At 50.9% G+C, this 27,493-nt stretch overlaps 2 protein-coding genes across 5 annotated transcripts; both read left to right on the top strand.

Moving 5' to 3' along the window:
* Nucleotides 1–5,183: 5,183 nt before the first annotated feature.
* LOC144386240 (uncharacterized) lies at nucleotides 5,184–7,985 on the top strand. Of its 3 annotated transcripts, none has more exons than XM_078086324.1 (3): nucleotides 5,184–5,312; nucleotides 6,162–6,794; nucleotides 7,288–7,985. In XM_078086324.1, the coding sequence occupies exons 1-3, from the start codon at nucleotides 5,264–5,266 to the stop codon at nucleotides 7,773–7,775; spliced, it is 1,170 nt and encodes a 389-aa protein (XP_077942450.1). In that variant the 5' UTR covers nucleotides 5,184–5,263; the 3' UTR covers nucleotides 7,776–7,985. The 3 variants fall into 3 exon arrangements, with proteins under 3 accessions (XP_077942450.1, XP_077942448.1, XP_077942449.1); XM_078086322.1 differs by having other exon boundaries at nucleotides 5,199–5,926; XM_078086323.1 differs by lacking the exon at nucleotides 5,184–5,312 and adding an exon at nucleotides 5,681–5,926 and having other exon boundaries at nucleotides 6,162–6,791; nucleotides 7,285–7,985.
* A 2,368-nt stretch (nucleotides 7,986–10,353) lies between these two features.
* rasgef1ba (RasGEF domain family, member 1Ba) lies at nucleotides 10,354–27,079 on the top strand. Of its 2 annotated transcripts, none has more exons than XM_078086319.1 (14): nucleotides 10,354–10,770; nucleotides 14,589–14,771; nucleotides 14,889–15,011; nucleotides 15,104–15,241; nucleotides 18,858–19,073; nucleotides 19,625–19,699; nucleotides 20,609–20,704; nucleotides 20,850–20,952; nucleotides 22,022–22,101; nucleotides 22,273–22,368; nucleotides 23,590–23,685; nucleotides 24,100–24,223; nucleotides 24,780–24,852; nucleotides 25,839–27,079. In XM_078086319.1, exons 2-14 carry the CDS (start codon nucleotides 14,595–14,597, stop codon nucleotides 25,861–25,863), a joined length of 1,422 nt encoding a protein of 473 aa, XP_077942445.1. In that variant the 5' UTR covers nucleotides 10,354–10,770; nucleotides 14,589–14,594; the 3' UTR covers nucleotides 25,864–27,079. The 2 variants fall into 2 exon arrangements, with proteins under 2 accessions (XP_077942445.1, XP_077942447.1); XM_078086321.1 differs by having other exon boundaries at nucleotides 10,474–10,529.
* Nucleotides 27,080–27,493: the final 414 nt, after the last annotated feature.

Here is a 27,493-nt window from a genome sequence, read left to right on the forward strand (position 1 = left end):
CTGCTCAGACGTGTATGTGTTCATAAAGGCCGGACGGCGGGGTTATTGATTATGAATACCCCTCTCTCCTCTCTCGCCCTGATGATCTCCTGTCGGGCAAAAAGGGAAGTGAAGGACAGAGGAGGAGGTGGTGTCTCATTGTTTCCTAAAGTCCCCCCCGCCCCATCGTGGGAACATGAGAAACAGGCAGAACCAGAGACTGGGAGGCGATGTCCCCTGATGTCATCAGGCAACTCCCAAATATTTCCTCTGTTGCCTGGATGGAGGCTGTGTGCTTCTGATGGGGTTCCTCCCTCAGCATTTAGCTTCACCACGTATGCAGCATTTCATATTTCACCACAATAAGCCAACACACTTCACCTCCTGCCTGCTCGACACATGAATGTTGAACCGTCGAACGTTTCCGGGTGTCGTAATTGAGTTTGACTTGTTTCTCTGTGGCCGGAAGCGTCTTTCGTCCACTCAGAGATGATTGACGCCGACTGGCTGATAATCATTTTGTCAAATTCATTTAAATCTTCTTGACATTCTCATTTGCCGAGTTGGGTGTTAATTTGAATAACAAAAGAGAATTCATTCCTTGTTGTATTCTTAGTGAATAATTCATCGACGCAACATTGTGTCGCATCGTTGTGTCGAAGCAATGAAGCCGTCAGAGAATCAAGCGAGTTGAAAGGACAATAAGGGGAGATAACACACACACACACACACACACACACACACACACACACACACACACACACAGACACACACCTCAGCCTCCCAGCTGCTCGGGCTCATTACAGGGGCCCCAGACCGCTGACCCCCGGCCCCACAGCACAGCTCCTCTGTGTTTTTAATGATTTTTTTGTTTGGCTCCTGTTGTCGCCCCCCCCCCCCTCCCCTACACACACACACACACACACACACACACACACACACACTGCTGGCGGCAGGTGGACGAAGCATAATTTAATCTTACCGGTTGAGTCGGACTGATCTGGACTGTGTTCACTCTGCGTCTACAAATCAGCCATCAGGGACCCAATTAGAGAATAAACTCAGTGATGCTTCGTCCTTTGGGGGGAAAATCCAAATGCGTCCCAGAACTCAATGCGCCCCTTTTACCCACGTCTACCGGTCAAATGTAGCCTGTGGTTTTTCCCCTCAATGCTTCAACTGGACAACCAAACCCAACCAGGACACCTGATCTGGTGGACGACGGTGCATTTTTACTCATCGTTCATCCGTTTTTATCACATATTTTAGAACGTAGACAGTAGAAGGGAGGTTTTAGGTGACTTCACATTTCAGCCAGGTAAGATATGCGTGATCCAGGTAAATATAATTTTCATTTTTTCGCCACCTTTCAGCTCACCTACAGTGTCAGGTGACGTGTCAGGTGACGTGTCAGGTGACAAACAGTCACAGAGTGTTTTCTCTCGTTTACTGACGACATAAAAGCAGTGAAGAGAAGACAAATATTCTCACGAGAAGGCAGAAGGAGGTTTTACTCAGCTATCTTCTGCCCTCTGTTCGGGGCCTTTGATCCCCCCCCCCCCCCCCTCGACCCCCCCACCCGCCTACCGGTCGTTAAGCACGTTCTTCTATCAGAACCAGCAGTCCCTTCGCATTGTTTCCATCAGCTGTGCTGGGAGTGCTGGCTGTTGATTGACAGCAGATGGATGTGCGGGGGACCAGAGGGGGGGGGGGGGGGGCGGTGTTTCCTCTTGTGTGGTCGGGGTCAGTTTACCAGGAGAGATGCGGACGCCCGTCTGCCGCTGTGAAAACAGTGGAACGCCAGGCATTCCCGGGCCATCGGGCGGGGGTCGCCTCGGTAACCAAGGTGGGACGCATTCCTCACAAAAGCAGTGGGGGGGGGTCGAAGTGTAGCAAACATTCCCAAAATAGAAAAATGTTTCTCACAGCGTTATTTCCTCTTGGGTTTTCTCTCCCCATGGTGTTGAAACATTCCGCTCACGTGTCTGATCAGCTGGTCTCCACCTCGAGTTCCTGCTTCTTCTTTTGCAGCTTCTTTAAAGTAGAAACCGGGGAGAGTCAATATCTGTCTTTGTCTCCAGATGATATGAAACATCTTCTTCTTCTTCTTCTTCCACTCGCTTGTGTGAAATGAGGCCAAACTACTTGATTGATTAGTTGTGGAGCGTTCACATGTTTTCTCTACTACATTGATACTAAAGGCATGTGAACCATCACATTCGTGGTACTAACATGTTTCACCAGCAGAATGCAGTTTGTAACATGTGTCATGTGACCGCCGTTATGACCCTCTGAAGCGTGTTTCCTTCACTGTTTGTCTGTAAACAACATCCGTCTTGGTGTCGTGGTGCGGTGATGTACGGGAGCGGCGTGAGCGTTATTCCTGGAGCCCTTTGTTCCCCCTTTAGCTCGTCGCTTCCTGTTTGTACGGCGCCGCCCCGCGTGGACGCAGGACGCGTCAGATGCGTGTGACTGTGACTCCGAGACGACCTTCGGGAAGTGTGACTGGAGATGATTTTAGACCTGATGACCAACGGGAAGGTGCACTGTGACCTATTTGTATATATATATACTGTATGTCAGCGGATGAGAAGGCCCAACCTTTCCCCGCACTGATGACCTCTCGCTCTTCATGGAGGACGTTTGGTGGCTTTCTTCCCCATCTGGAGCTCGTAGGAACCGTTTTGAAGCACAGACCATCAGTTCGCTGTTGCTCCCAGGCGGCCTCTGCAAATTGGTGGCTACTAGAAGAAAAAAAATGGCGGGCAAATTAGAGGGCGTCCCGGCCCCGGGGGGACCGCGACTTCTGTAAGTCACCGGAGCTTTGAAGACGTCCACATCACAGCGCTTCCACGCCCCCCCCCCCCCCCCCGTGTTTTTATTTGATTTCCTTCAGGCCGCCCCAGCGTGGTGCAGAGGCATGTGCTGTGCAGCTGCAACATCCCAGCGATGGGGCGGGCGGGGGGGGGCATTTCCTGAGCTCCCACGGTGGGACGCCCGAGTCCTCTCTGGCAGCCTCGGCTGACGTGACCGCTCGGAGCCGCCTGTGCTTCACCTCAGCTCACCTCCCTTCATCTGCATCACCAGTCACAAGGCCAGAATGTCTGCCCCCCCCCCCCCCCCCCCCCACCCACCCCCCTAACCCGCGGGGGAGCCAGACCACGCAGGAGAGGACAGGCGCTGCTGTTGTTTATGTCACGTGTTGTTCTTCCTGTAACGTCTGCAACATAAAACACACAAATACACACGACTACAATAGTTTGCTTCACGCATCAGACTCCCGACCCCCGCTGTCTCCAGGTGTGTGTCCTCAGTATTCTGGGACACATTTGCATGCCTGTGTGTGTGTGTGTGTGTGCGTGGAGTCGACTGCCTCGGCTCCTTCTACCTCTGTAATTACCGATGCTGTGGCGGACTCGCCGTGTGTGTGCGTGTGTGTGTGTGTGTGTGTGTGTGAGGCTCAGACGAGTTCTTTCTCACACTGAAGGTGATTCCCTCGTGACGCTCACGTGCCGATTGCAGTGACCTCGTGATGCTCACGCGTGTACTTTCCTCTCAGAAACCCCGTTGTCTTTGTGCTTCGTCCACTTCCTGTTTGTGCGATGTACTCGGGGACGTTTGAGTCCCGCGGCTGTGACGATGTCTTCTGTCATCTGACCCCCCCCCCCCCCCGAGCCGAGGGCCTGTGTGTGAACTCTCGTCCGTTCACCAGGAGTGAACTCTGAGAGAAGAACGTTTAACCAGAGAAGAAAACAGCTTCTCTTTGCGTTTAAGTGGTTTCATTCACTGAGGTTGAGGAAGCCGTAATACAAATGTAAGGCTTCTCTTTCGACATATTTCATTGTGTACACCACCTTTAAGGATGCTATTCATCACCCACCGCATCACATGAACTGAAAATGCATTTGTGCAGTCCGTTAAAAAGTCAAATATTTCACCAGTGAGATGTGGTGAAGTGTGGAGTGGAAACAGTCAAGTAATGAGAGTAAATGAAATGCGGCCTACTTTTGTTGCCTCGTGCACTAAATGCTAAACCTGAACAGTAAAAAGGGGAAAACCTCCAACTGTAACAAGCACCGACTTCCTCTGAGAGATCACTTTAAACTCACTCCATCAGCGAACAAAGGCTGAAAGCTCCAAATGCAAATGTCACCGCAGGAAAGCAGACTGAACCTGCATTAGCATCACTTTAGGACCCCCCCACCCCCCCTCCCCAACCTATAATCGCTGCTGTTTGTGGATGAAAGGCGGAGGAGATGGAGCAGGTTGGTGGAGGGAGGAACACCAGACATCCAGAGAATGCACGAGACGAGCCATTAGCACCTCGGGGCCCCCCGATGGGCCCTCTAATTATTCACAGCTGGGACGAGTTTGCAGCCTTTGGCGAGTAATAATAAAAAATAAAAAAAATGACACAAAATTCGTTCTGCACACGAGAAACGTCCATTTGCACCCCAGAAAAGCGTAAAAACAGTAAAAACAGTCACGGGCCTGTGGAGATGGAAGCCCCGCCCCCTTCTGTTGGACAAACCAAATACGTGTGTGTGTGTGTTTGTGTGTCACATTTCTGTTGTTGAACTCTTAACACAGTACTTCGTGCCTTGTTTACTTACTGTAATTGAATAATGGAATTTTATTACTGTCTAATTCTTTACATCAAGCCGGGCTGCCGTGTGCATTTACATTTCTTTAATATTCAATCATGTTAACGAATAAATTATTATTATTGGATATGCAGCAAACTGCATACAGCTTTGTCTACATTATATTTTTCATAAACTCATAGTGAACACGTTAGAAAGAAGTATTGTACAACACACAGTATTACTACTACTACTTACACAGTATTATACCGCATATTAAAAAAGGACCTAACGTGTAATATCCAACTCACATTATCCTTCTGAGATACAATATAAAACCGTAATGATCCCAGAGGAGCCATGAATAATTGTATGCATGCAGAGATACGATATTGGCCAAATGGGAGCATTGCAGATTGAGGTTAAAACATTTTATATTAGAATATGCAAATTATTTTTATGGGCAGGATATTGCTTTGGTGTGAACAATAAAAACGACGCAGGAGGCGCAGGATACAATGTTATCAATCCATTAGATTGTTTTTCGTAGCTGTCAGTGCGAGCATCATATTCGTTTTTATTATTATCTACACCCACATTTGCAGTATTCACATACCTCGACACACGTGACGTCCCGCGCTGCAGGTGACGTCACCCGGAAGTGAGCGGGGATTGTTTACATTTTCTGCGGAGCGTTAGAAATGAATCCTTCGATGATCAACTCGACCATCTCCGTCTCTACGACCAAACGTGAGAATCCGCCAAGCAGCCGACGTGTGTCGTTGTGCTTTAACGGGAGGCAGAGAGTCAGAATCAGCGCCATTGGTCCTGTAGCTAGGTGTTAGCTGCTAACTGTTAGCTGCTAACTGTTAGCAGCTAGCCATAGCCGCACAGATAGCTTCCTGGTTCTGTTCCACTTCGGTTATTTAGCTGTCGAACCTTTCGTCGATAATCATCTCCTTTGCAAAATGAGGTCGTGGGTGTTGAAGTGTCACGTTGAGGTACGTTTGTACCCCATGTGTACAGAATTAGCTTGCTGGCTAGCCTTCAACTTTCCACATGGAAGCTGTCACGCTGAGACGTCCAGTGTGGGCAGAGCGCTTGCTATCAGGCTAACGAGCTAGCATGAGAATAGAGATGGACACGGATCCAAGCCGGGGGTCACTGCCACCATTCACGACTATTTTATAAAAGCCATGTTCAGTGGCTAACGTAAGCTACCTGTAAGCTACCACAAAGTACACAAAGTACCCTTCATGCTACTGCAGTTATGTGTCATAAACAGCCCTCTATAGAAATACACTACCAAACATCTGAAACGAAGCTGCCAAGAAAGGAAGATCTCCTCACCCAACATGTGCCGGGTGGGTCCACGTGTTTGGATGAGTCGATCCGCTCGTGTTTTGGATCATAATGCTGAACACAGAATGATTAATTAGGCCTTTGTGTAACGTGTTCGCTCATTGGATCCATCGAATATCCGCTGAATGTCTTTTAATCTCGAATGAAACATCCGCTCAATCCAACGCCGTCTCCAAGAACGGCGTGTGATGTCGCCGCCCGTTGTTGACGTGGTGGTGTCTTCTCTTGTGTGCGCAGGAAAGCGGGAAGCCGAGCGCTCGGTGAACTGGACGCTGGAGGAAACCCAGGTGCTGCTGTGCGCCTGGAGCGACGAGCGCATCCAGAAGAGTCTGGCGGAGAACCTGCGCAACCGGCACGTCTTCAAACACCTCTCGGCCCGCATGAGCGAGATGGGTTTCTGTCGGAGTCCACACCAGTGCCGGCTCCGGGTCAAGACCCTGAAGGCCAACTACGCCAGGGCCAAGCTGCAGAGGAGCGCCGACGGCTCGCAGCCGTGCACCTTCCAGTACTTCGTGGAGATGGACGCGGTTCTGGGCCGGAGGTCCGCGGGAGGAGGACCCTACTTGGTCTCTCCGGAAGGGATGGCGGCGCATCGCCTCGACCCCGCCGACAGGACGGGAAGTGTCCCGGCAGACCTGGACTCTAATGCGGAGCTTAGCGGACACCATTTTGGTTTTGTGGCGAGGGCTGGAAGACAATGTTTGAGGTCTTGGGAGGAGACCGGAGGACATCGGTCGTGGCAGCTGGACTCTGAGGTCAAGCTGGAGGACGGAGAAGATTCAACGGACGAGTACGAGTTCAGCAATTCGGGATTCCCCCCGAGACACCGTGACGTTTATCTGGAATCCTCCACCCACCGTGAGATGACTGGTACGTACTGTGATCGTGACGAATGGCCGAACAAACCGATAATGAGACCACGCGACTCATCGGCCCTGACTGTTCCTTCAAAGTCCATCTGATTGCACCAGATGTTTCTACTAACATACAAATGTTTGTACAAACAAATTCAAAGTTTCCTCACGGATGAAATCAGGTTAAATGAAATGGAAATAATTAGGATTTGCTTCAGTCGTACAAATTCATAATGTTATTTAAAAAATATACTGTTAATAATAATAATAATATGGCATTTAAATTCAGCATATGATTTTTAATAACGCATGTTTTACGTTGTTTGTTGTTCAATTACAAAAACGTCCGTTTTCGACGTGCAGCTGTTTTCATACGATGAAGCTTCTGACTTTTCACGGCGACCATCTTTAAATCCTGATGGAGAACCGCAGCACAGCGTCTTTTTAAATGTGCAAACGGCGATCGCGTGTCGTCACTAATCTCGCCGTCTTCTCTCCTGTCTCACCAGCGGAGAGAAGCTTCAGCACCCCCTCCCCACCGCCTCCAGCCGCTCCCCCGCCCCCCGCCCTCCCCCAGTCCGCCGCCTCTCCTCTCCCGCCGCCCTCGGATCCGGACACCGACCCCGCCCCCGCCCCCGCCCGCGCCCCCCAGCACCCAGAATCCCCCTGCCTCAGGCTCCTGTCGCAGGGCTTCCAGCGGCTGGCGTCGGAGACGCGCGGCCTGCTGTCGCAGCTGGAGAGCCGGCGGCAGGACCAGGCCCGATGGCGCCAGGACCTGCTGGCCCAGTGGCTGCAGAGGGAGGAGCGGCGGCAGAGGGAGGCGGCCGAGCGGGAGGAGAGGCGGGAGAAGGCCCGCATGGAGCACGAGATCAGGGTGCTGGAGCTCCTCACCGGGCTAGCCGGTGAACGGGGGTGTGAATGCGCGGGCAGCCGGGCCGCCGCCGCCGCAGAGGGGCCGACGGGGACGGGTAACGCTCCCAAGAAAGGAGGGAGTTAGGAGGCCCCCGACTCGACGGCCGATGTCTTTAAACCAAAGTATCCCAGAACCAAATGGCAGCAGCGAGGACGCAGACACGGCGGCTCGGATCACGCCGCAATCCTCCGTTTCATCACAGACACAAATTCAGGAAAAGACTCCAGAGAAAATGTAAATGTAACAGAAGCTCTTTCATGAACTCTTGTTGAAATAAAAACAAACGATATTTTACCCGTTTTGTTGCCACTAGGATTCAATTAGCTGTGGAGCGTCTTTATCTGGCCTCTAGCTGCCCACGGGGACACGTGGGGTGAGGAGGTCACGACCTCCCGGCGGTCGCCGCGCTCGGAGCGCTTACGGAACCGCGTGCATCAGACGCGGGGGCCGTCGCAGGTAGTCGGTCGGCGCCAGCGAGACGCGTCAGAGGCGCGCGGACTCGCTCCTCGGAGGGCCGTTTGTCCCAGTGTGCACGAGGAGCACCGTGACCTCTGACCTGGCCTCTGCGGGAAAACAAAATGCCGAGCGTCTCCCTGAGTTTGCGATGTCCTCGGCGTCTCATTCGTCCCCCGTGGGGACATGTGACTGGATCTCAGGCTTGCGTAAGAGACCTTTAGCACAGATCTGATGTCTTCAGTCACGCAGCATGTGGACGAGGGTGAGGACACTGCGTCCTCCCTCTGACTGGTCTGATCTGTGTTTGTATGTTGACCCGCTGTGCTCTTTTCTATGAGGGGGGGGGGTTGTTGTTCTGTTAAACCTCCACGCTGTTGTGCTCACTTCTCCCTCAATAGACAAACAGGAAGTGCGCCCATTGGACGCAGGCCGCGCTGGAGGCGGGGCTTGGATGCTGCTCACTTCCTGCAGCTTCTGAGGATGCTAATTGGACACGGGTCACATGACCACGCACAGCTTTCTTATTGTCAACAGATCCCTTTAAGAGACTGAAACCAGCAACAGGCTGTACGGTCTGCGTTTCCTGAGCCGGGTCCATCTTCATCTTCTTCATCTTCATCTCCTGTGCCTCAGAGGTCCATTTATGTCCAAAGAAATGATTCAAAACACACCAACAGGGTAACATGTGTTATTTGACCGAACCGCTGCTCGTATTCTCACAGTGGATTCATCCGCCGGTAAAAAAAATAGTCCCCGACAACAGCTGTTTTTCCTCCTTGGTTGAGAATTGTTTGCTCAGCTGTTTAAGGAAATCAACTATAATCTCTCTAGATACACGATATTCTGACCCGATGTGCTTCGTACGTTCCTGCTGAACCAGGAGACGTTGGACGTTGGTGCTTCGTGATCCAGGACACATTTTTGATTTAGAATTACGCGTTAAAGCAAACTTGGTTACAGTGATGAATAATAAATGAGCCACGACAGACTTAAGCGTCACAAACCGACGTCACCTTTTGGTTCCCACCCGGGACTCGGACAGAGAAAACTAGAAGAGATTTACCTCCCAGACGGGCCCAATTCAACTCTGCCGGCTCTGGCGAACGAGAAGCGCGGTTCACGTTGTCTGCGTTGTGTTTGTGTCCGAACTTTACACTCGTTTAACAAAACGACAATCTGCCCCAATACCGGAGGACGTAATACGGAAGGACGGAGACGCCGTTTGGGACGATCGGCTGTCGTTTGCTGTCACGCGATGTGACGAACAGAAAGCTTGTGTGTCAGAATGTTGTGTTCTGCAGATATAAACACTGGAAAAATAAGATACTCACACGCCAAAGCATTTATCGTGCTTAATCCACACACACTCGTGTGTGTGTGTGTGTGTGTGTGTGTGTGTGTGAGTCCCATTCTGGACGTCTCCTGTGTGTTATATGCAGTTAGTTGTGAGACTGAACTCCACCGTTTCGTTTCACGACTAAAGCTTTTTCGCTGACGTGATCTGCAGAAAATGAGAGCGCGTTTCGGCCGCATGAAGCTGATTCCAGACGTTCGTGGTCCCCAGAGGAGGAACTGACTTTTACCCCAGTGTGCCACGAGTCTCTTCTGCTGGAGGGACTGTTATCATCTCATTCCACGACTGAGTGGGTGTTCCCCTCCCTCCACAGATGGAGTATTTGGGGGGGGCTCAAGGGCGTGCGGGGGGGGGGGCATGTTATTCGAGGGTGATGCTTCAGATGAGGCGCGTTTATCGCTGACACACATCCCAGGGATCTGAAGGCCAGACGTTCACGGCCCCCTGAGGAGGGATTTCGTTCACCCGGGGGAGCTGCTGACTGACGTCAACGCGGTTCATCTGTGCAGTACTTTGGTTTGTTATAATTTAAAGTCTACGCGTTTATGCCGCACATTTTATTATAAAGAAAAACACTTAAAGATACTAAAGAAACTTGACTCGAACATGAGAAAATAGGAGCACTTTCATTTTCCTGTTGCAGCATGCTGTGGTTCTTTGGATCGCACACACAACACACACACAACACACACACACACACACACAAACAACACACCTCGAGGCCAAATGAAGCAATCTGAACGGGGAGTTTACATTTGCATGAGTACGAGTGAGCCTGATACAGATGGAAGTTCAGATGGAGAAAGAGAAATGAAAGAGAAATCGAGAGAGGAGGGAGAGGAGGGGGAGGATGAGAGGGGGGAGGAGGAGGAGGAGGATGGAGGGGGGGGGGGGGGGATCTCTCCTCTGATTGGCTGCTGCCTCTCCCTCACACTAAAGTCTTGAGCCGGTCGCGGAGCCGCAGCTCAGACGCACCAGAGACGCGCTGCGGAGAGGAAGCAGCAGCAGCAGCAGCACGGCGGCTACAGGTCTCTCCTCTCCTCTTCCTCCTCTTCCTCCTCCTCCTGCAACAAAAGCACAACGGACACCGCAACGCTCCTCGGGCTCTCCCGCGTCTGCAGCTGGACTATGCGGCAGTGAGGCCGCGCGGGGTTTGTTCGCACGTGAAGGGAACCGAGCGGGGAAAGCGTCGGCTGGCGGAGCGCGTCCCCGTCGCCCCTCTGCAGAGGAATACGAGTTCACCTCGCGCCCGGATTGCGACCCGCTGAGGTGAGCTGCTGAGCTGGTGGGATTGCGCGCAGTGTTTAAGGCGTGTTGTGCTGAATGTGGCGCTGTTTGCGTGCGCCTCTGCAGCTCCGTGCGTGTCCAAAGTGCGCTCCGGGTGGCGCTGGAAGGAGCGCACTTAACCCCCCCCCCCCCCCCTGCGCGCGCGTTGAGGAGCGGACGCGCGGGTCCGGAGGAGCTTTCTGCCGGGATGAACACGGCACTTTCATCGTGTCCAATCAACCTGGAACCTGAATCCGTTACGCGCAGAATCGGAACCACTAGATTCCCCGTAAGGGCGCGTATTTATCTTCCTGTGATCACCCCTAGAACGGGATTTGCTTTTCTTTAGCTCGGTGTCAATAGCGGCCTATTTTTAACCCCACTACCTCATGTTTAAGAGGATCCTCCCCTGCCCCCCCCCCCCCCCCCTGCAGAGACAGCGGGGGATCAGTGGAGTTAATCCCGCGACTCTCCCGAGCTGCTCGGCCTCTCCTCCTGGGTGATGACAGGTTCAATCCCTTTATCGGTGATTTGTTGGGGGGGCTCTGGAAGCCGGTTCTGGTGTTGTGCAGCAGCGGCTTTGATGGTACAAATGGATCCTTTTGGGGGTCGAAGGGTTGCTGAAGTCACAGGTGTTGATCACGTGGTGTTTGGTGCCAGTGGAACTGTCCATCTGGATGAAGCGTTTATCTGATTTGAATCAGTGGAAGCTTATCGTGGGATTGCGGATGCTAAACTTTTCTTTTCTGCGGTGGGAGTCGATTTAAAGAGGTCTAAAAACAAACTGCCACGTTCAGGCTGAACGTAGCTGAGTTTTCCACAGGGATGACTGGACGTCTTTTTGACCTGCGCATCGTCGAATCGCTCCTGGTGTCTGAGGTCAGGACTCCCCCAGTCGGGATGCGTCTTAAATGAAGCCTAAACACAAAGGAGCCCACCTCAGAACGCACAAACTGAAATTACAACCCGTACTTGTTAAAGTATGCAGCCTACTGACTTTCTTCAATATTCACGTGAAGAATCCGCTTCCGTTTCTGCTGCTGAAGGAGGGTCAACGACCGATGACACAGAATCCTCAATGGAAGCTGTGATTTTCACCACCCGATGCAACATCCTGAGTGGAAGAACGCTCATTACTGAGTGAGGAGGTCAAGAGAGACAAACATGTATCTGTGTGGAGCCTCTGGTCTCTGGTAAGAAGAAGAAGAAGAAGTGGTGCTTTCCCACCTTCTCCTTCCACTTCTTGTTTAGGACAGTTGCATTTTTGTCTGAATTACTAAGTAATTTAGGCTGAAAATTATTAAGTACTTCTGGTCACACGCCAGCTTTCAACCACGCCAACAACAATAACAACAACCCCCCCCCCCAGCTTTATGTGGACCGCTCCCACTGTGCAACCTCTGGCCTTCACTCCCTCAAGCCATGAATAAGTGAGATTCCTCTTGCCTTTAAAGTGTTTACTAAGGGGGGCTGTTGATTTTGCGCCCGTCCCCCCACTGCTACAGCATTCTGCTCCCTCCTTTTTATTTCTGCTTTTATTTCTGTTAAACCGCCGTCACTTTTCACTTCGTAGCTCGGTAGAGACTGTTGCTCTGGGTAAATGTAGTGGGCGACGTGGTGGACCTGGCGTGGGGGGGGGGGGGGGCGTGCTGAAACTGAACTGCGCCTGGTGGCCGTTCATCAGGCCGTTATCACGGGAAGAACCGCCGAAGGGTCCCAGAAGAAGACGCCCCCGCCCAAATGTTTGGAGGCAAGAAATGACCTATGAGAGTTGTTGATACTGCAACTTGAAGGTGGTTTCTCTTAAATGAAGGGCTGTGACTTTTACCCCCTGAAGGGGGATCGGGGGGCTTTTTTTAAGCTGCTTCCCTTCTGTTTAGAAATGGTCCCTCGGGCGAGGAACAGGGCGACATTTTTCTAACCTCCCAGTGAAGCGCGACCTGAAACCGCTGCAGCATTGGTTGAAACGAGGCGCGAGGAGCAAGTCCTGGCATCTCGAGAACATCACGAGAAAAACCAAGGATCATCTCATTTCATTGTGGCCAATGAATCGATTTGTCCGTTGTCATAAAGTTGCACTTCGGTCTTCGACTTTAGGACATTAAAACGTCCTCTGACACAACTTTGAATATCCTGCTTATCAATCCAATTTAAGTCCAGACCAGACTTCTCTTTTTACACATTGAGGCAGATGGCTACAGACGCAGCCAGTGTGGCTATAATTAATGCCCCCCCCCCCCCCCAAAGAGGGGCGGCAAGCTGTGGTTTTTATTTGTTTACATTCGGCTGCCACCCAGCCAGCAGCCACATGGAAACCAACAGCAACGCACTAAGAGTTTGCTTTAGTCAGATCAGGAGACTTAGTGTGCCCCCCCCCCCCCCCCCCCCAACCACTACGAGCACCACACACAACACCTGGAGGCCAAATGTAAATGTGCTTTGTTATTAGGATTAGGGTGGAAGGTGCAGCAAGCATGTGACCAGCTCTGCTGGGTGTGGAGATGGTGATGAGATGTTGATGGAGATGGTGATGTAAATATCTTCTAGCAGTTAAACCCCCCCCCCCCCTCACACACACCTTTTCAAAACGGTCAGCAAAACACGTGTGGGTTCGTGGTTTCGGGGTCTCTGCTGGGAACGCAGAGCGAGCCACGTTCTCAGTGCTCCGTCACCTGCTGCCGCCCCACGTGCTCCCCCTCGGAGCTGGTCTGTGATCAGCAGATGTCTGTGGGTGGGGGGGGCGGGTGTCGGGGGGGGTGCTGCGCAATGGGAACCCATAACTGAAGGAGACTGAACAGCAGTGCTAAGACAAGAGCGCTTATGTTCAGCAAAATAGCCCCTTGTTGGTGTAAACAAAGAATCCTACACCAGTTGACTTTTAGCGGGCCCGTGATGATCTGCTCTATCACGCAGGGTGAGGGGGGCGGCGGGGGGGCACATGGTGCAGCAGATGCTCGGACTCCCCGTGCTCGCCTTTCTCATGGAAATAGCGATGGCTGTCTGGCCGGATAATAGCGATGGTGTGTGTGTGGTTGTAGTTTCTATCTCCTGGCATCCCCATATCCTCCTGGCAGCTCAGCACCTCAAAGGCTTCCTGACATGGCAGGCGGCCACGGGGGCAGCATATTGTCAAGAAGGTGGGGGCGTGTGTGTAAAGGCCCTTTGTGTTTCCCTATAGCCATAAGTCTGCCTGGCATGGGATTGAGCTGAAGGGCCAGGTTCAAAGGTCAGAAGGCTGGTAGAGGAAAGCGTGGTTCTGTCTTTGAGGACCAGTTATCATAGGGACCTCAGCGTGGGGACTTCACGACGGCGCTCTGTTGCTTTTAAAGGACTGTTTGAGGGGAGACGCTCGGGGCCAAATGAGGAAATATCGGGTAACTCGACAGCAGAGTTGGGAGAAGGTGATGGAAACACGCCTACTGGTCAATGTGGCCATTGGGTCCACATCAGTGGTTTGTGAGGAGTTGCTGAGATGATACTCCTACATTGAGCTTGTGTGGCTGGTTCTGTGGAGCAAGGCACCAATGAAGCCGTGGTTAAGGGTTCATCTCCCCGTGAAGCTCAGTGGGGGGTCATAACCCAGTCAATCGTCTATTCCAGTGTTTCTCATTGTAATGCAGATCACTCACCAACCTGCTGCCTAAACTCCATCCCAGAAGCCTTAAAGTGGCCAGCAGGGATCCAGAGGAGGAATAAACTGCATCCAAACCTTTGCCGTTTGTGTCTGAGGGCTATTTTGGACCCCCCCCCGGCCCCCCCCTTTGTGTCTGCGGCGAGGCTTCTCCTGATGCTGACTGAGCGCTCCTCTCTCTCCGTTGCAGGGCAACATGCCTCAGACTCCACCCTTCACGGGGCAGCTGAACACGGGCGTCTACAACAAGAACCTGTACCAGGCCAAGGAGGAAGGCTACTCCGGCCTCTATTACCATGACAACAACCTGGCGTCTGGGTCCCTGGAGGCCCTCATTCACCACCTGGTCCCAACTGTGGACTATTATCCAGATGTAAGTGGGGTTGTTGGGTTTTTTTAAGCGTTTCTTGCCTTTACAGTTTTATCAAAGTAAAGCCTCATTTTCCTTTTGTTCTTCTTCTATTAAGCATGTTTTCTCTCTTCTCCACAGAGGACCTACATCTTCACCTTCCTGCTCAGCTCTCGCCTTTTCATCCGCCCACATGAGCTCATGTCCAAGGTGTGTCACCTGTGCATGGAGCAGCAGCGACTCAGCGATCCCCAAGCGGACAAGGTAATAGTAATAATAATGAATCATTTAGCTGTGAGACGTTCACACATCCTCTCGGCGGCTCTGTTCACTCGGTGCTTCTGTCTCCGCATCAGATGAGAGTCAGGAAGATCGCCCCCAAGGTCCTCCAGCTGCTGACGGAGTGGACCGAGACCTTTGCGTATGACTTCAGGGACGAGAGGACGATGAGGAGCCTGAAGGAGCTCACCCACCGGCTGGCCAATGGAGACGAGGTCGGTTCTTTGACCATTCGCACCAAATGAGTTGAGCCACAAAAAGACTCGCCTGCCGATCAGATCATCTGCGCGTGGCGATCTGCCGCTCTGTAGACCACATGTGCAGCACGGCTACACACATGGGCAGATATAATTTGCAGATGGCGGCGACGGGTTGGGGGGCCGGGGCAGCTCCGGCGACAAAGCGGTTTTTAAGGGGTGGCTGAGTTGAAAGAAAAGCCCCTTTTGTTTTGTTGGTTGGTGGCTTGTTTTTTTGTCGCCAATGTGGCGATCCATCCCGGGCAGCGTTTGAATGGTTCCAGCTGAAAGCTGCCGCGCTCTTTGGGATCAGAGTTCACTTGGGGGGGGGAAGGGAGGGGACCCCCAGCCTCTGTTATCTCTGCTGCACACGCTACGTTGTTTTGACAAGCGGGCGCTCGGGCTCTACCGCCGTGAAAGGAAATGCAAACGTGACGAACCGAAATGATGACTTTTCAAATGAAGTCACCTCAAAGGAAATGCTTTCCATTGTTGGGGGGGGGAAATTGGCTGTAACCAGCACAGATATATATATATATATATATATATATATATATATATATGTCGGAGGTGGTGTGGGGGCTTGGTAGGCTCAGACAGTGATGGAGGAAACAAACATCCATCTGTTCCACCCACCCCCCCCCCCCCTTTTCACTGCTGAACACATAAAAAAAACACCACCCACCCATCCCCAGATGTCTTTAATGCAGGTTTCCCATGACTCATCAATAGTACAAGCGAAAGTATTGATCCTGGTTTCACCTCCAAATCAATATGTCTCACATGACAACTGGACACAACTCTCCATGTCCTGCCCCCCCATCTTAACAGAACTCCAGCAACCGACATTCCCACACAAACATCTCTTCATTTCTCCGTCGATCCTCTCTGAGTTTATTGGAAGGCATCTGCAGTGGTTTATTCTCCCCGCTCATTTCTGCAGGTCATAGGTCATGTCTTGGTTTCTCTTCTGTTCATCCATCACTCCTGTAGGAAGCTAAATTGAAAGTGATGGCACACAACCAGTTCCTTATCATCCCTCACTATATAGAAAATGTGGTTGCACATTGAAAGCTTGTCTCCTGGCAGATTGAGAAATATATTCCTTCTGCTCTCAGTTTCTCTCTTAGGAAACAAACGAAAGAATCTGATCTGATTGAGTTGCTTTTCTCCTCAGACCTCAGCAATACGTTTGGTTAATAAAACGGCTCAACCCAGAAAGACTTTTGACTTTTCATCAACCCTTAATATTGCTTATGCTGAGCTGATGAAGATGACACGTGTTCATGGGATAAAGGTCCCACACATTAGATGTATATGTAGACAAAGCAACCGGGTGAGGTCTGGATATGGTTCATTCATATGACCTGTGAAAATACAACACGATTCACGGGGCCGTTTTTCTGCGGAGGACCGCAGCGCTCTGGGGAAAGGGTGTAGAGTCCGGAATAGATGTCCCGAACATCTGGTCCAAGTCGAGTCCAGACCGCACCCAAAACATTCCAGGTCCTTGATCCCAGATGTGGGACTGTCATTATGGATGTGGTTGGGTCTGTAGAGAGGAAAGGCTTTGATCGGGATCTGACCCCCTTTGATGCTGCACAGTTCCTACCTTCCCTCAGTGTGCCGTTGGTCTTAAACATTCTGTACTACGTGGTTTCTTTAGCTTGACTTTGATGGCACGATGCCTGGTGCGAGGCAGACCGTTGGACCAGTAGTGCGTTCGTGGGACCTTCTCCTGACCTGCCCGTGTTTACATCTTCTGAGTTGTTTTAGTGGGGAGTTCAACATCGGGTCCGGAGTCGGTTTCAATGAGAAGAGACCAAATTGAGACTGTTGAGACTGGAGAAGCATAAAAAATACACCTTAAACGGCAAAGGGCACAGTAACACTACACTTTCAAAGGGAAAAGGAAAGCTTGTTAGTAGAAAAAGAAAAGGAAACCGTACTAAACCAAATTATTTCGTATTTAATTCAATGTATGCAGGATCTATTACTATTAATATTACTTTAATACACTTAAAGGGTCCACCAACGACTCTGACGGGTTGATGAATAACTCGAGCAGGACTTCCCTCCAACGTGCCAGTTCATCTCGGGGGGTCGGGGGGGTACTTCTACCACTTGGCATGTCAGGCTTGTTTTTTGGCTAAAAAAATCATTGCGCAGTGCTTTTTCCACTACGTGTCCATTAGTGCCGCTCGGGTAGCGGGCTAAAAAAAGCCGGTTCTTCCCGCGTGGGTCAGGTGGTGCTCCGCAGGAAGTACCGCCCCCTCTGGCCAAGACACGAGGCGACCGCGCGCCGAGCCAGTGTACCGAGCGGCCCGTCTGCCTCCCCCGGATCACTGCCAGGGTCAACGCCCCCCCCCCCCCCCCCCCCCACCAGGCCCCCTCATACGTAACGCCAACACTTCTGGTCACAAATGTCAGGCGTGCTGTTCTCTCCGAAATTGGGGACTATATTTACCCCGACTCGTCCCCCTGGTGGGAGCGGGGCAGATGGCTGACTTTGGTGGTAAATGTAGTCATCGTCACCGGTGCCGGGGGTCCCCTCTTGTCCGACTGCTGGGCGAGTGGGTACCACCTTTACCTTCACCGTACCGCGCCTCAATGGACAAGTGTCCTCTGGGACACTAGTGTCCCTTTGTTTAGTCTATCTGTGGATTCATGGATTCCTTTTGGAATTGACAGAAAGTTCATCGCGCTTTCTGGGCGACCGAGAGGTAGAAGTAAAGAAGAGTTAGGTGATTGCTCCAGTTAGTTGGGATTTGTTGCCCTTTTCTCTTATTGTTATTGTATTTTTGAAGGAGTCACCTTGGCCTCGATAAGCGACCCAGCTGATGGGCCGACACGCGAACGCGTCTGTTCATCTGCAGACCCGTCACGGCAGACAAAACCATCCGTCGGGCCCCGGGAAAGGAATTGGAGTACGTCCCCCCCCCCGTCCCAAGACGTCTCCTGCTCCTCACACTCGATCGCTCTCAACCCTCTCGTTCATCACAGAGTTTGAGCCTTGCGTCCCGGTTGTTCAGATCCTGGAGGTTGGAAGGTTCCAGCAGGAGGGTTGTGGTCGTCATACCGGCGGTGTGGAGAGACGCCACGGAACGAAAGGATCACATGTCCTCCTCCCGTCTGTAGACCCTGGCACGAAGCTCCTGTGCTGATCATCTTATCAAACTGAAGGTCCAGGGGAAGGTTCTGGACTCGTCGCACCTCCCAGGGTCGTTCTGCGGGTTTGCGAGTCGGCCTCGCGCTAGTTTCGGGCTGACTTGAGGTGAACGCGTGCGTGTTGTAAATTGCAGAGAGGTTGTTATCGCGCTCTGCCACGGACGACTGGAAAGGGATTAAATAAAAGTCACTGCGCAATCGACGGGAGGTTCTGGCTGGATTTCTACCCCCATCAGCTTCCCATGACCTGATGCCTCAGCGATGAAGCTGCGCGATGCCAGCGTGGAGCTGGACCTCGTGGTTACTTGTGTGCTTAATGACCCGAAGAGAGTTCCTGAAGGTGCTCATGGAGGGAAATGCTGGAGTCCTGAGTGAATTAAAGCCACCAAACGTTGAGCCGTAACTCTTCCCTCCGTCGCTCCCCCAGGTCTACAGGAAGGCGGTGGGCCAGATGAGCCAGGCTCTGATCCGCAGGCTGACGGCGCTCAGCCAGTACGAGGAGGCGCTGGTGAAGATCAACGCGGCGGCGGCCGAGCGGCTGACGTCTCTGAAGGCCAAGCCCCAGGCGTCCATTCAGAGGGACATGCTGTCCATCTGCAACGACCCCTTCGCCGTCGCCCAGCAGCTCACGCACATAGAGCTGGTGAGAGGCTCCCTGATCGGGAGCATCTTGTATTACTCTGGACTGCTGCCATTGATCAATAGGAGCCTGAGGTTTAAACCGAACAATATTCTTCAAAAACACAGATAGAGATTAAAAAAAAATACTCCAATATCAAAGTATTTAACCGTGAAACCCCCCAAAAACGTAGCGTCCTTAAGTACAGATGGACTCGTGAGGATCAGAGGAGTGATGGGAATGATCACATGATCTATCAGAGTCACTGGGGGTTGATTCATTATGGACATATTTGCATAAAGGGAAGAGATGAAAGGAGGAGCAGAAATGTGCCTAAAAGTTACAATAGAACAATATAGAAGTGATCCGTTAAGTTCCCTCATTACCTCTTGAATGAATCAAAACAAGACTGTTACTGTAGCCGGCGGCGACGAGGAACAACTGAGGACAATGAGAAACGCCAGAAAGTCCGCAGAATAAAGTTGGGTAACAGCCACCTGAAGCTCGATGCCCTTTTTAAGTGAACGACCCAAAGATGGATGCAGGGAGTTGATTTGTATTTTGTTCCTCCACAGGAGAGACTGAGTTACATCGGACCCGAGGAATTCGTCCAGGCCTTCGTCCAGAAGGACCCTCTGGACAACGATAAGGTGACGCCTGCACGCTCTCAGAAGGAGAAGCACATGCAGTATTTACGCAATCGCTCTTTGGCCGTAATCCCTGCTGCAAAGCCGGCGCGGCCCGACGTGGCCTCGTTTCTCCTGCAGACGGATGTTGAGTTTACACAACAGAGCGGGGGGGGCGCCGCCGCGCGGGTCAGAGGGAGGTCAGGTGATTACCAGACTGTAGCAGCGGACCAGATATCCACACACACACACACACACACACACACAGACGCACACATCTAGACGTTCAGAGACATAAACTAAACGCACACCTCACAGGCAATTTCCACAAATCGTCCCATTGTCTGCAGGAGATGGACATTCATGCGTACCATCGCCTAGCAACCACTGCTGCCAAGGGCTCCTTTTTGGAAAGGGGAGTTTTGGCTCTCTTGCCTGGCGTTCGGCTGCTAGGCAACAGACCCCCCCCCCAGAAATTTTCTATTTAATTTTGGTGAAGCGAGGTGATATGGGGCGTGGGGGGTTTAAGGCTTTGTGCCTCGGGCTCGTATTCCAGCGAGCAACTAAAACACGCTGTGTCCAGCGGCGGGAAAACACTGTGTGCGGGGGGGGGGGGTTTCGGAGGGGGGGGGGCATGGCGTAAGGCCGAAGGAATGTGTGGAATTGGATCAAGAGGAGTCCACACAAAGCAGCAGGATGTGAAGAACATCGGCCACCGTTGTGCTAACTGATGCAGAGTGAAGCCGAGCCTGATTGGAGTTTTAGTTCATGCGTTCAGTGATGCGTTGAATGGGAGGGAAGGGGGAGGGAAGGAAGGGGGAGGGGAGGGGGGGGCGATATCAGCCTCATTTGTCTCATTCAGCACTATTTTGTGTTTCTTTCTTTGGCTTTGCAATTAGCTCGGGTGCTAATGAGCGAGTGTTGTTGTTGCAGAGCTGCTTCAGCGATCACAAGAAGGCCAGCAGCCTGGAGGCCTACGTGGACTGGTTCAACAGGCTCAGTTACCTGGTGGCTACGGAGATCTGCCTGGTGAGAGACACACGACGCGCTGAAGGGACCATGTCCACCACGTTGCACGTCAAAACAAAAGCGTTCAGTTAACAAAGAGGGTTCTTATGCTTCTGCGCGCCGATGGTCCTGATGCAGGTTGTTAATGTCCTCCGTTGCTCCGCAGCCCGTGAAGAAGAAGCAGCGAGCGCGAGTCATGGAGTTCTTCATCGACGTGGCGCGCGAGTGCTTCAACATCGGCAACTTCAACTCGCTCATGGCCATCATATGTGAGCGCTGCTCTTTCTACACACACACACACACACACACACACACACACAGAGACTGATGTCTGAGTCTGATGTCTTTTTGTTGTGTGGCTCAAAGGTGACACAAGCGGGGAACCTCTTAATTGCCGTTGCTAAGCGACGCGCGACAAAGTGAATGTAGTTTATTAGTTAATAACATTAATTATGTACAAAACGACACAAACAACTGATGTCCTGAAAGACGTCAGATCGCTGATCATTGAAATACAAACACGACACGAAACCAAATGATTCAACTGTTTGAAATAAAGATTGGGGGGGGCGGCATGAAGGGGGGGGGGCATGGAGGGGGGGGAGGGGGCAAAGCAGATGTGAACGGGTGAGAAAATGCCTTTTTAAAACAGATACTCTGAAGAAAAACTAGATCAAATCCATTAGGGCACTCAGACAGTTTAGAGACGTCTCTGGGGGGTCCAGAGGACATCTGGTCATCCTCACAGGCCGGGGGGCTGGAAGAGGACGCAGGGCGAAGCATCGAGGCAGATGGTCACCGCTGACCAGGGAGAGTGAGAGCACACGGGGGGGTCAGAGATAAAGTAATGTTCTCATTAAAGGGGAGAGTTTGTCCAGCAAACACACACACACACACACACACACACACACACAGACACACACACACACACACACACAGACTGGATCTGACACAGCGTCACGTTGTGCTCAGACTGTCTCCTGGGAAACGGTAGGAAAGGAAAACATGCGTTCTATGTTTCCCCGAGTGTGTGTGTGTGAGACTCGTGTGTGTGTGTGTGTGTGTGTGTTGTTGTGCTACAGTGACCCCTCGGCCTTCTGAACCTGCATGAAACACACACAGGATTACCATGTGGGAAGCAGAGGGGGGGTTAACTCTATTGTTCCTGTGGCCTTTTCGCCTCGCTGCATTAGAAGACACAACAAAGGGGGGAGGGGTCTGTGTGTGTGTCTGTGTGTGTGTCTGTGTGTGTGTGGGGGGGCTGTCTGGCTGAATGTGTTAATGCGACCATGTGGGTGCTTCCCTCCATGTGACATCTTCCTCTTCCTCTTCCTCCAGCGGGGATGAACATGAGCCCCGTGTCTCGCCTCAAGAAGACCTGGAACAAAGTCAAGACGGCCAAGTTCGACATCCTGGAGGTGTGTGTGTGTGTGTGTGTGTGTGTCTTTATCAAACAGTTTGTGTTTATTCGTCTTATTGAGTTCGAGCATCACAACTTGGCGACACTTTAACGTGTTTAACCGGCTCCTCGTTAGTTTATTTGTTGTTGTTTGTCACGTTTGTTTGAGACTCGGCTCTTCTGTCCACAGCACCAGATGGATCCTTCCAGCAACTTCTACAACTACAGAACGGCGCTGCGAGGAGCGACGCAGCGCTCCGTCACCGCCAACAGCAGCAGGGAGAAGGTGAGACACACAAACAACAACAACAACAACAACAGCGCAGCGGCTTCGCGTATCCTCACACTTCCTCCGGCCGCGTCAGCTGACGTATCATTTAATAATTAATAATCGTTAATATCCCATCGTGAGGCTTCCCTACGGCGACTAATCCAGTAGACCCCAAAAAAGGTTTTGAAGCCGACCTCCTCCTCGAGGGGGGAGGAGCCGCCGACCCCCTCGTACGTCATGTGATGAACACGCGCGTTGTCACGGCGACGGCGTTCCCGGGACTCTTGTTTTTGTCGCGCTCAGAAGTGCAGAACGTACTTGGACAAGAGGCCAAGACGGTCCGAGAAACGGAAAGTTCCTAAGAAGTCTGGTATGTTCTGTGGCCCCCGTGACCTCTCCTTCAAGGGGGGGGGGGGGGGGCTTGTTCATGGCAGGGGGGGGGGGGCTGTTGACTCTGTGAGGAGGATCAACAGAGCCTCTCGATGCTCCCTCAAAGAACATTTAAACCAAACAAAAGCAGGTTTTAATGTTAATCACATGATGCAAAGCACTGCAGACACACTGATCGGACATTATTGATAATAATATAATAATAATAATAATAGAATTATAATAATAATAAGAGGCACAACGGTGAAGGTGAATGTAAAGCCTAAACAAGTATAAGTAAAAATAAATAAGAAATGATGAGGGACAATTATGGCTGTAGCTTATTGAGTTTTTAAAATAATAAATAATAAAATCTTATAGTTTTATCGTGAGTCCATAATAAAAAAAAAAAGGAATGTTTAAAAAAAGAACCAATCCGCTGTCGAAACATCTGTTGAACCAGAGAAACTCGCGTGACTTTAGAATAGCACACATGCGCTCCAGTAGATCTATTTATAGGCCACGCCCCCCCCCCATGTGACCAGCTGTGACTGGCGTCCTCTCCCGCGTGACAACGTTCTCCTCCCGCGTGCACGTCTGCTCCTGTAAACGCCCCCCCAGGACGTCTCTGCCTCCCGGTTGTGTCCTTTTGTCTCGTTGAAGACGCCGTCTTTGGCACTGAGCCCAATCGCCGGCATCCGTCCGCGCGGGGACGAACTGTCCGCCGATCAATCAACGCCGACGCTGAGAGCCCCCGGGGGGTGCCATCTACTGCCGGGGGCCTGGCGGCCGCTCTCTGCTCGTTCGGCGCGTTTCTTCCTCACGGAGAAACGAACCGTAACGGATCCTCTTTCTATTTCTCGTCAGATCGTCGTCCCTTTCTTCAGTCTGCTCATCAAAGACATCTACTTCCTCAACGAGGGCTGCGCCAACCGGCTGCAGAGCGGACACGTCAACTTCGAGGTGATGAGTCAGGGACCCCCCCCCCCCCCCCCTCACCCCCCCAACAGACCCTCTCTATCTCCCACCTCCCCGTCAATATTTACTACACATGGCGACGGTTTAACTTCCCTAAAGAGGGGTTTGGAGAATGGAGAAGTGTACGGTTTGTTTCCATGGTAACGGGGTAAACCCCGCCCCCCCCCCCCCCCCCCACCCAGTATTTCCACTGGTCTGTGGTCACAGCGTCACTGAATCACACTGTTTTTTTTTTTTAGGTGACTCCTTAGTGACACATTAACACTTCTATTCAATAAGCATCTACAAGCTATCTGCAGTGCACGTTTGGGCCACATGGGGGAGCATGAGTGTTTCTAATGAAAGAAAGAAAAACATTGAATATAATGTCTTTTTCGGGGGGGGGGTATTTAATTTCAGAAATTCTGGGAACTGGCGAAGCAAGTGAGCGAGTTCATGGCCTGGAAGAAAGTGGAGTGTCCCTTCGAGAAGGATCGCAAGATCCTCCAGTACCTGCTGACGGCCCCCGTGTTCACCGAGGACGGTGAGGACATCGATGAATGGATGAATAGAGGGTGAACGAAGGATGTGTACCTGTTTGGTAATGAACGGACAGAGATTAGCGTGCTAATTAGCCTAGCTTATCATGAAGACTGGAAGTAAAGGGAAGCGGCGTTTGCGGCGAGGCTAATCGAATGCTAACGCGGCTTCAGAATTGACTTAAATGTTGGACTATTCGTTTTGAAAAGAAGGCTGAAAACCGCTCATTAAACGAGCAACATAATAATAATAATAATAGCGACTAAATGAATCCTGTTACTTCAGGGTGAAGATCCAAACCGCAGGAATGAAAGCAGTGTTTGATATGAGATCATGTGACCATTAGTAAGATTAAAGGCAGCGGGGTAACTGACCTCAGATCAGCCTGAGCTCCACTAACAACAGCTTTCAATTCTGGATCATGAATAGTTTCTGTGATACGAGACTCGTAAACATTCCAAAGGCCTTGTGTTCATCTCATTATTCTAATTGTATAGTGTGAATATTCGGATTCGCTGCTCGTTGAAACGAGTCGTCTAAGGATTGTTCCCTCGTTGCAGCGCTGTACCTGGCATCGTACGAGAGCGAAGGCCCCGAGAACCACATGGAGAAGGACAGATGGAAGTCTCTGAGGTGTGTGTGATCACACACACACACACACACACACACACACACACCCCCTCGGGGGTCTGGACTCTTTCTGTCACGCCTGTCAGCTCACATCCTCCGCTGACCAGGCAGAGCCGCAGGGCTGCAGGTCACACTGATGCTGACCTGCAGGCTGTTCATCACGCTCACACACACACACACACACACACACACACACTCATCGCTCTTCCTCGTCACACCATCGCTGACAGAGACACGCGTTAAAGACATCAGTCATCTTCACCCCCCGTTATCACACGGCATTGTGGTGTGTTTGAGACGGATGAGGGAGAATCTGCTTTGTGGAGGGAACCCGGGGGGCCGATGGGGGCCGATGGGGGGTAATTTGAAACTGAGTCACCCTCACTCATCCAAACACTGTTCAGGCCTTCCGCGCTTTATTTTGAAAGGCGTGAGACGTGAAGCCCCAGTGTGTGGACACTGGTCACGTGTGTGTGTGAAAGTTAACAGAAGCTGAAATATGAAGGAGGTCAGAGGTCAGAGGTTTAGACGGAAACATTTCCACCACATTCCACTCAAATGATATTTGTTAAGTAATTGCTGCAGAGGAAAAGGTAGAAGTTCAAACTGATTTTAAAAACCACATCTTAAGATGTTATTAACAAAAGTGAATTAGTTATCTTGCTTTGTAGAAACTATGTTTACCACAACACACTTGACAGTAAATCATCTTAATAGTATCCATTTATAGACCATTTGTTGGTTTTGCTCAAAAATCTTTGACTTGATACAAGATGCCTTAAATATCCCCAAAAATATATTTTTCCATCTTTTCTGAGACCTGTGTAGATCAATTTAAAATGTTCTAAACATTCGAGTGTCTGGAGGGATTATTTCAAGGAGTCCGGCTGTGAATCCGCAGCCTTTTTTGTTAACGAATAACTTATTTTACATAAGGAGTACATATTTATTATGGTACGTATGAATAAACCTGCTTCTGGTCTCCACAGATCGTCTCTGCTGAGCCGGGTCTGACCGGAGGAATCTCCCCCCGGACCCCCGTGTTGGAAGAGAACCCCCCGCTCTGCTCTTTGTTCTGTACGTTGCAGGACAGCTGCTTTCTTCCTCTTTGTATGACTTCATAGTCTTTTTAAAAAAAGAGAGAACCACTAGGAACCTTCGCTGTACCAGACCAGGTTTCCTCCCGCGGGCCCTTTGTCCCGCCCCCTTTTCCAAAGTTGGCCGCTGGTTGGCTGACGGGGGACGTCGTTCGTACGGACTCTTTGAAACGGACCTTTCTGTTTGTCTCGCGTCATGTTTTTGTTTTTGTTTTTCGCCAAACTTTTCGTTGATTGTGAGAAAAATCCACCGGCTGCATTTTTCAAGATTTAATAACAGATTTAATAAGTTTGTTTGTGTTGTTTACGGTTGTGTGGTTTCCTTGAGCACCAAACGACACACTAAGGAGGCGTCGGTGAGCTTTAACATTCGCTTCAACCGGTCGCCTCCTCCTCCTCCTGCTCCTCCTGCTCCTCCTGCTCCTCCTCCTCCTGCTCCTCCTGCTCCTCCTGCTCCTCCTCCTCCTGCTCCTCCTGCTCCTTCTCCTCCTCCTGCTCCTCCTCCTGCTCCTCCTGCTCCTTCTCCTCCTGCTGCTCCTCCTCCTCCTCCTGATCCTGCTCCTCCTGCTCCTTCTCCTCCTCCTGCTCCGCCTGCTCCTTCTCCTCCTCCTCCTCCTGCTCCTCCTCCTCCTCCTGCTGCTCCTGCTCTTCCTCCTCCTCCTCCTGCTGCTCCTCCGATGTGGACGTCGTGGCTTGCTGCCCCCTGCTGGTCGGTCCAGTAACGCATAATGTGAGCTGACCCAACACGAGCTGAAATGACACCTTTTTATTAGTCATGTTGTTATAGTACAGTTCTCCATTTAATTTATGAATTAGTCGCATTATGTCGTCATGCTGATGTTAACTATTTTAATGTTATTTAATTTTGTACTAGGTTAGTCCTCGGATATCCACTTAAACTTTATTTTTATATACGAAGTTTGTACGGAGGCCCGAGATCAGAGAATGAAGTCGAGTGACGGACGTCTGCTTTGCCTCCACTGCCGTTGTTGTTTATTGTGTACAGGCTACGTGTGTTTGTTTGTCTCCTTGTGTTAATTCATTTGTATTTTTGACCGTTGAAATGGAAAAGACGAAGCGTTTATAAATGATTTTGTGTTTTAAAAGACTTAATAAAAAGATGTTTAAAAGAATCAAGTGATTGTGTTTGAAGAATAAATGAAATCGCTGCTTTCAGAAGCTTAAAATTCATTCAAATAAAGCAAGTGAAGAAAGATGAACTTTCACTTATCCAAGTTAATAAAACACATTTACGTTACATGCGGCTTCAACTTAACGTAAAATAATTAGCTTAAAAACATGAAGCTTGAGCAACTATATGAATATATAATCCTTCGATCAGCTGATTGTTAATTTAAACCAATCGCGTCGTTCCTGTCAAACTCCTTCATAAAGTTGTCTCTCCTGCAGCGTGTGGACATGCGTGTTTAAGTCTCCTGATTTGTACATTATAAGACCTTTCAACATGCTTCATAACTTAATGACTCCTCCTGGATCTGCTGCACTGCAACGTTTATAAACTTGTAATAGTATTTTTCTTCCATCTC

Source organism: Gasterosteus aculeatus, chromosome 13 (assembly GCF_964276395.1).
Source record: "Gasterosteus aculeatus chromosome 13, fGasAcu3.hap1.1, whole genome shotgun sequence".
Lineage (NCBI taxonomy): Eukaryota > Metazoa > Chordata > Actinopteri > Perciformes > Gasterosteidae > Gasterosteus > Gasterosteus aculeatus.